We start from the raw sequence: 8,862 nt of genomic DNA, 5'->3' as shown, positions 1-8,862 counted from the left end.
TCTTAATTTCATTGTTGGTTATGACTTTTTATATTATAATCTCGTCTAGTAGTATGAGTAGCTAAACCCATCATCTAGGGTTGATGGAACGAATTGTTGGATGAAGTCTTGATTATGTTTTAATATAATTGCCGTTTTTACTCTATAATTGTTCAACTATGTGTTGTCTTGTAATTAAATGAAAGGGCCCTTGATTAATCGTGTCTAGTTATCTTGTATTGCTTGAGAAAGAACACTTGATTAGATTGTTGTTGAACAACTCCACTTTCGGATAAGTTAAGAGATTAAGTACTTGAATTTAAAAGCGGGGTTAGAGATAACGAAGCTTTATTGTGATATTTATGAGTTGTACAAATTGTTAACTAGAGTAGTTCGAAAGAATGCTTCTAGTAAATTATCGTAATTGATCGAGAGATAATTACGATAAACAAGAACTCATCATTTTTACAGAGTGTTACGTCAAGATTATAGCTAACGTGTCAGGAATTAATCTGACAATTAGGGAAATCAATAACCCTAGATCCTTTTACCACTGAATTCAACTGCATTCTGCTTATTGATAGTTTTTGTTGTCATCTTTCCTTAGATAAATAATTTCTATTAATTATCAAATAAATCTTGCATCTGAAAATTGTCTGAACTTATCATTAGCGTTACTAAAAGTGTAGTAAATAGATTAGTTCCTTGTGGGATTCGATTCCGAATTTTTAAACCGAATTATATTTACAAGGACCGTTTAATTTTTTTTTTATAAGGTATAACCAATTTTAGATTTTTCCCAAACTGAAAAGACATGTGCAGTAGTTGAGCCTACGTTGTATGTTGGTTGGGCGGCCCGTGAATATGAAGGAACAAAGCTCTTTCTACACAACACAGACAAAATAGTAGGCAAGTATATACGAAAAGAAGACTTCGATTTAAATACTGCTACATTTGTGATGGGGTCGGCAAACGCAGTTCAGAAGTTGCAACTTGCAATCCTATCCTAAGGATTCCGAAAGGTCAATTCTCTTTAATTGTCAATAATTCAGAGGGAGGATAAAATAAGCCAGCTTTGCTATCATTGTACTCGTTTGGGTTTTTTTGAAAGAATTTTTTTTGCTTGTTTGTCCGTTAAAATCATTATAACTTATATCAATATAACTTATACCGACATAATTTATACCAGTATAAATCATATTCTAATGAAACGACCCTTACATTATTATCTTGCTGGCCCATTAGTCATATTAACATTAACATACATGCAAGCTGTACGTCATTGTTTTGTTGCATTTTCAACTTCGCTTAAACTATAGGTGTTGACTCTTTTGGAACAGTCTCAATCAGTTCGCAACTGTTCCAAGAGAGGGAGGGAAAGTTTCTTTACATGGCAAAGGGGTTGGATTATTAGTAGAAGCTTGCTTAATATTTAATACAGCTGTAACAACGCTTATCAAATTAGTAGGGATGGCAAACAGTGCTTGTGGTGTAGTTGCGGGGCAAACCCACATCAATCTTTTAAAAAATAATCTCAACCCATCCCGTCCGTGTCCAACATAACTTTAAATCCACATCGCCCTACATAACCTTAAACCTGCTCCGCCCCGTCCTATTTGTCATCCGTACAAATTAGTGGAATATTAAAGAAGTATATTGCCAATCGACTAAAAAATCCACTAGTTTTGATAAATTGAATTTATTTTTTTAAAATACTTAATATTTGTAATAATAAAAGGTCATTTATCAGTTTTTATATTGATTACTTTTATAGTACCTATTAGTGATATTAATTAAATGGGCAATCATATAAAGGACAAATGAATTACCCTAATATAGATTGTACAAATATCTGAGACAATAATATAGATGAAGGGCGCGGTAGATTTGTTTTTGTATGATCTGTTATGGATTCGAACTATACAAATAATTATTAATACTTATATTAGGATAAATTGACTACATCATATTCTTAAGAATATCGCCCTTCATCAAACTCTACGCGAACACAATATATTTTATGCATCTAGATGCCTTTTAGTGCTGTATTTAAAAATTTGAAAGGATTGGTCGAGCGAATACGAATTATTCGATCTTCAAAATTGTTTTCATAAAAAGGAAACTGTGTAGTCAAATAGATTGAGGTGTAAAATCACTCATGATTGGTCCTAAAAAGACAGCGCGTGATTATAAAGCCGCCGAATTTAAAAAAATTAAGAGATAGGACGTACGGACACGTGTATTTATTCCTTAATCCAAAACACGACAAAATAAGCAATCATCCAAACATTATCCACTAAACAGCCCATCTATAGCATCCAATTCAACCTCTTACGTGTCAACTTCACCACCAGATTCCTCCACGTGTCCATTCGGATCTGTTGGCGCGCCCGCTATTTATCCGAATCTGTCACGTGCCGCACGTGACTTCAGCTAACTTGCACACCTTGAAATTACCAATTACCCACCTTCCTCGTCCGGTTTCGTAAGGTTCCAGCACGTGAGAGGATGCTCGAGTTCGTGGAATTTACTCTGCACTGCTTAATAATTGTACTTCTGGTCCTTAATTATTAATTTAATATTCATCTTAGTCCTACTGACATTTGCGTAAGCATCTGCAAAAACTTAAACATATATTTAATGTTTCAACTGTTTTCACAAATCACAAACAAACGCCACTTTAATTATCAATTAAGGAAACTAATGACGCAATGCTTTTAGTAAAAGAAACTTGTAACATTCAACCTATTTTTCTAATCATTTGACTCTAAAAATATAAAGTAAATTTATGTAGAATATTTTCTTTATAATTACTGATATTTAGAAAGGGACATAAAATAAACAATTTAATTAACTGAATGTAAAATACTCCATTTAATCAAATATCTTAGGGGCTAAAATCAAAATCGACTAAGAATTGAGGGACTAAAATGATAATTGTTACCAAAATAAAAGAAAAAGGGAGCTGATTGTCAGGTAGTAGCCAAAACAAACATTGCTCTCTCTTTCAAATCAAGCGTGACTTTCACTGGAATTTTCCAAGTCGACTCAGCACGGCTCTGATATTTTTGGTGTTTGTCTCACTCACTCAATCTAAATTTTTTTGTTTTTTTTGATGGCTCAATTGATGAAAACCGCCGAAACGCCGCCGGAGTTGCGGTGGCAGAGGGGAAAAATGTTGCCGGTAAAGAGGGAAGTGAAGCTTGAAAACTCTGCGGATGAAGAACTCTGTCCACTCAACAAGCGATCCAAACTCCCCTACTCTCTACAAGTCAGCTCTCTTCTCTTTCTCTCTTTCAGTTTGTTCTATTCCACGCGCATGAAGTTATAAACAATATAGGCTATTTTTCTTAACTATGAGCTAACTAATTTTTTCTGTTTTTCTTTCAAAGTGATTCTTTTTTTTTCCCCTGATCCGCCGAACTTTTGTGTCTTTCTGTTTCAATTCTCAACTGCACTTGTATTTGTGCGTTTTTTTTTCGTTCTGCATCTTGTTATCTACTAACATATACTCTGAGTTTGACTGCACACGGTGTTTATGATGTTAAATTTGACTTTATGATGTTGATTGGATTTTGTATTATGCTAGATCTTGTGTAGGAAAATGTCAAAATAATGGTTAAAACGTTATGCTATGTGTTTGACTATAGGTGGAGTTTATGATGTTAATTGGATTTGTTATTATATTAGTCTTGTGTAAAATAATTTCAGAGTAATGGTTAAAATGTTAGTTTATAGTGAAAGCATCTCATGGAAATTTAAACTTTGAGTTGTTAAATGTATTTGAATTCTTGAAGATTGGATAGATAATACTATAATTGAATTGCATCAAACATTTGGTGACTTTCCAAACTGGAAGTGCGTGGTATCAGTTGAAGCAAAGGAATATAAATAACCAATTTAGAAACGGTTGTAGGAGAATGATCATTTACCAAATCCGTAAATAGGAAGTTGACTTATTATTATTGATGCCTTGATACTTCTTAGAGAGATACCGGAGAAGTTATATCTATTATTATCTTCTCTGAGGATTTAATCAAGGATATTTTGCAGCAGCAACTGGGTGTAGGAGCTGGTGGTTTTCTAGTTTCACCATTGCAAGACGGCCCTCTAGACGAGCCCAGTCCATTAGGCTTGCGGCTAAGAAAGAGCCCCTCACTGTTGGATTTGATCCAAATGAGGCTCTCTCAGTCGAGCACCGCCAAGGAGGGAAGTCATGGGAAGAAGGTGCAGAAAGGAAGCACCGGACTGACTGAAAAGCTCAAGGCCTCGAACTTTCCTGCTTCAGTTCTGAGAATTGGGAGCTGGGAGGTATACTTAGTTTCACTTTTGATTTTTTTTTAAATAAATAAATTAATGCTCAGTCTTAAGGTTCCAAATATGAATGGAATTTTGTTGTGTGTACAGTATAAGTCAAGATATGAAGGCGATTTGGTCGCAAAATGTTACTTTGCCAAGCATAAACTTGTTTGGGAAGTCCTTGATGGTGGTCTCAAGAATAAGATAGAGATCCAGTGGTCCGATATTATGGGTTTGAAAGCAAACTACCCAGATGACGCACCAGGAACCTTGGATGTAGTGGTAAGGGGTAATTATCATCTTATTTTGCTATTGTCTTTGTGGAGTTATTTCCTTCACTGCATTAGCAGAATAGGCTCCAATGTTGCTCTGCTTGTTACCTTAGTTGATGAGGTGTTATGGGACCTTGTATTGCAGCTGGCAAGACAACCTCTTTTCTTTAGGGAGACAAATCCGCAACCCAGAAAGCACACTCTTTGGCAAGCAACATCAGATTTTACCGAAGGACAGGCTAGCGTACACAGGTCTAATAACTATTATCCTGTTTTTCTTTTTTTCTTTCATAAGTCACTATTACGCCATTGTTAGTTGTTTGCCAATGTCATCTTGTTACCTTGACATCTCTGTGGACATCTGGTTGTCTGGTCAATTTGTGGGTATTGCATGGATTTTAGTTATTTATTCATACGATAAGTGGTGGTCTTATTAGGTTGGCAGAATAGCATAGTAGACATTTGTACTTGTTTCAGTTTGTCATCCCAAGTCCCTATACTCTAAGAAGTTTCATTTGGACACTTTTACTTGATCAAAACCTATGTTTTAAACCCTCGGACACTGCATATTCCTCACTCGCTCTGACATTCATTACACATAATATCCACGTCAGATAATTAATACCACGTCCGAAAAAAATAACCAAATATTAAAATTAAAGCTCATCTTCCATCCTCAAATATTCATCCATATCAGTTTGATGAAGGCATGAAGCACTGCAATCCAAGTAGGATCCTTCTTCCTACAATTTTAATACTTTCCTTATCTCACCTACCCTAACACTAAATTCTCCTTTTTCACCTTATTCTGCTACTCCACAGTGGCCTTCGAAGTCACACTTCATTTATTCACACTCATGAAAGTTTTGGGGGATTGTTAAATGGTTAAGAAGAATAAAAATCTGAATTTGTGTCATCTTCCCCCTTTTTCAGCAACCAAAGTCCTAATACTTTTCCCATTTTCTGCAAAAAAATACAATCTTTATAGATAATTTTGAACATAAATTTTTAAAAAATTGAATTGAAGTGAAAATTTTGGAGAAGAAGAATTAAAATTTTGTGGCGATGGTTTTTGAGAGATGAAATATGAAGTGGAGGATTTCTTTCCACTATCCCGTTGATTTTTCTTTGGTGGATGATAAGAAGAAAAAGCTGAGGGACAAGTGGTGAAGGTTGCCGGTGGCAGTGGTGATTCCCAACAAGAAGAGTTGGAAGGAATGTGTTATCGGTGACCTTTTCCGATCTACTCTGGCGGTGTTGTAGTTTCCAATCCACACAAATAATATTTTCGTAAAACATTCCTTCTGATCCACTCTGGCAGTGTTGTAGTTTTTGTCGAAAATACCCCGGGTAATGCAAGATCATTTCCGAGTCAATGGATGAAGAAGAGTAAGGAAAAAGGTTACTGATGGTGCAAAGGCGGTGTTAGATTTGGCAAGGTGAAATTTTTCCGATGAAATTTTCGGTGCGGGCTTTTGGGTGAAGACATCAACTGGGGAAGAAGGGGAAACGAGTTCCAAATGTTTTTGTTTTTTTCTATTTCCTTTTCTTATTTTGGTTTGTCTTTTAATCTAAATCTATGAGTACAAGCTCATTATACGCTCCTTTCTACGCGTGAATTACACACATTTGTCCAACTTAGCACTCAAATTGCCATGTATACTTTGTCAACGGTGATAGGGGTTTAAAAAATAGGTTTCGATCAAGTATAAGTTTCTAGGTGAAACTTTGTGAAATACAGGGACCGAGATGACAAACTGAAACAAGTACAAGAGTCTACTAGGCTATTCTGCCTATTAGGTTTGGAGATTCATCTAGCAAGTAGCAACTATTGATATGGAAAAGGCCATGCATTTTCCTTATTTGGACTAATGGTTTTGGATGGGGTTTTATAAAAGGATGGGAAGAGTACATTATTCACACAGAAACTCTTTATCTTTTCCAGGAGTAGTTCATATTACGAGTTCATTTTTGGTTAGGAGAGGCCAGACAGAAACTTGCTATTCAGGCTTAGGTGTTTTTGTAGAGGCGAGAGAGGCAATAGTAGAAAGATTAGTTAGAGTGGGTTGCTTGTGGACTCAATTTAGATGAACAATGGTCAATGGTTCTCCTTGGTGTCTAAAAACTGAAAGTGCATTTCCGTATAGCAACCGAATGGAATGGCTCAGTAGATGCAGTTTCGAGTCTCAAAAACCCAACTAAGTTTCCCAATTTAAGTTGAATCTGTAGTAAAAAGTTAACACCAAAGCCAGCAATTATTATTAATGAAGGGTTTTGGTAACATGTTGCACCTGTAATAGCTTTTGTATTGTATCACAGTTATTGCAAGTATTATTATAATTACAAGTAATGCTGGTTGTATGCTGCTTTGGACTGTTCACAATTTCTAGCATTTCATTCGCTTTGTCTTAATGTGGTTTAGTTTTGATGTTAAAATGCTACAAATTTTCTTTGGTTGCAGGCGACATTACTTACAGTGTCCGCAGGGCTTGCTAGGAAAACATTTTGAAAAGCTTATGCAGTGTGATCCTCGTCTTAACTTCCTGAGTCATCAAGCAGAGATAAAATCAGATTCTCCTTATTTTGAATCCCGGTTGTCGGTATTTGAAGACCCACATGTAACTGACCGTGAATTTGATCTGAATGATGATGGAAGTCCCAATTTTCTCGACTTGCAAAGTACCACTTCACCTTCAGGAGCTCATTGTTCTAAATCCAAAAGTGAGCAAGATCCCGTTGGTAGACCTTTGGAATGTATTCACCAAGAAAAGCTATCCCCAAACTTAGGTAAATATGTCAATATATTTGAGAAGTGCATTAAATTAAGTTGAGTTCTCTGCTGAGAATGTCTTGTAAGACGTCACTGTAGTTGTTGTTCTTTCTTGGGCAGCTTGGTTGAAGATCACCATCCCTTACCTCCCACCTTTCCCAAAGAGTGGAAAATTGATATATCGTTTCCTTTTTAAGAGTGGAGAAGAAGTTTGCTACCCGTTTCTATGCTTTTATTTTAGTTGTATCTTGCTCGTACAGTTGTGTGTTTCTTGAACTTATTCACGTTGAGGAGGTAGTCACTGTTCAAAAAGAGCAATATGAACATATTGCACAATTGGGTCTATGGGCATGCTTTCCTATGTTGAGGTTTATTATTCTCAACAACTCTATGGTCTATTCAAGTGGTCATGAATAGGTTCTTATTGCTATCTGAATGTATAATGTCATAGTTGGTGTGCCGTTTTAGTTGGATTTTGTTTGGTTTGCTGTAACTTTTACATTTAATATTCCGCTATTGATACAGGGGCAACTGAAGATATTAAGAGTAGGGAAGTGGAGCAACAGAAAGGGCTTAGTGACCTCAATCAACTCAGAGTGCCTGGAATGCATCCCTCCGTGTCAATGAGTGATTTAGTGAGCCATCTTGAGCAACGTGTTTCCGAGCAGAAAACATCTAAAGGTATCAACCTCGCCAGTGATGAACGGCAAAGCTTGGAGATCCTGGAAGAGATCTCTAAGTCCTTGCTTAGTGACACTCAAAATGTGCCAGCATCAGATGAGAAATCTCTTATGTCAAGGGTCAATTCTCTGTGCTGCCTCCTTCAAAAGGATCCTGCAACAGCTCAAAAGAGTGAGAACTGTGGTGATGTTGTGCCGGGTGGAAAAAGAGTTAATGAAATAAATTTCATTCCCACAGCACCGTTTGAAAGAGAAGTTGAAGATGATCCTTCTACGTCAGAGGATGAATCAAATGATTTCTCCAGTTGCAAACCGGCTCCAACAATGTCAAGAAAGGACTCGGTTGGGAACCTGTTGCTCAATCTTCCAAGGATAGCATCACTGCCCCAGTTTTTGTTCATCTGTGAAGACACTGGTAACCAAGCTAGATAGTTTTTGCTCAAGTCACAACAGATAATCGTAAAAGAAGGATGGCTGTAGTTCTGTTGTATATATCAAAATTAGGTTAACCAACAGCGTGTTCAGTTTAGGATTTGGATCTTGGATATACCATTTTAGTACTGCCTATGTATAGAATGTTTTCGTGCCTTTGTATCGAAAGTTAGTGCTGTGCATGTTTTCCAATCTTCCTGTTTGACACAACTGCATTAGTTTGCTACAGAAAATGCAGTGAACATTATATTCGGGTCTTACCCAGAGGACACAGGATAAATCATGAGATAAAGACAGCACAGGACAAGATTTTAACAGAAAACCGAATACTGGTGAGGTTTAAGATTCCCTGTAATTTATTATCAAGAGATATAGATTAGTATCAATTCTTTATTTTCCTCCAAATAAACATTCCACAACTAAAGTCTAT

General features: G+C 36.3%; 1 protein-coding gene across 2 annotated transcripts; it reads left to right on the top strand.

Annotated features, from left to right (window-relative positions):
- The first annotated feature begins 2,959 nt into the window (after positions 1-2,959).
- On the top strand, positions 2,960-8,624 carry LOC107760261 (uncharacterized). 2 transcript variants are annotated; one of them, XM_016578285.2, is made up of 6 exons: positions 2,960-3,250; positions 4,036-4,290; positions 4,387-4,560; positions 4,696-4,802; positions 7,012-7,337; positions 7,846-8,624. In XM_016578285.2, the coding sequence occupies exons 1-6, from the start codon at positions 3,095-3,097 to the stop codon at positions 8,430-8,432; spliced, it is 1,605 nt and encodes a 534-aa protein (XP_016433771.1). In that variant the 5' UTR covers positions 2,960-3,094; the 3' UTR covers positions 8,433-8,624. The 2 variants fall into 2 exon arrangements, with proteins under 2 accessions (XP_016433771.1, XP_016433770.1); XM_016578284.2 differs by having other exon boundaries at positions 4,033-4,290.
- The last annotated feature ends 238 nt before the right edge of the window (positions 8,625-8,862 follow it).

The sequence above is a fragment of the Nicotiana tabacum genome, chromosome 8 (genome assembly GCF_000715075.1).
Source record: "Nicotiana tabacum cultivar K326 chromosome 8, ASM71507v2, whole genome shotgun sequence".
NCBI classification, from domain to species: Eukaryota; Viridiplantae; Streptophyta; class Magnoliopsida; order Solanales; family Solanaceae; genus Nicotiana; species Nicotiana tabacum.
The sequence above is the reverse complement of the archived record's forward strand: the minus strand, read 5'-3'. Positions and strand labels throughout refer to the sequence as shown.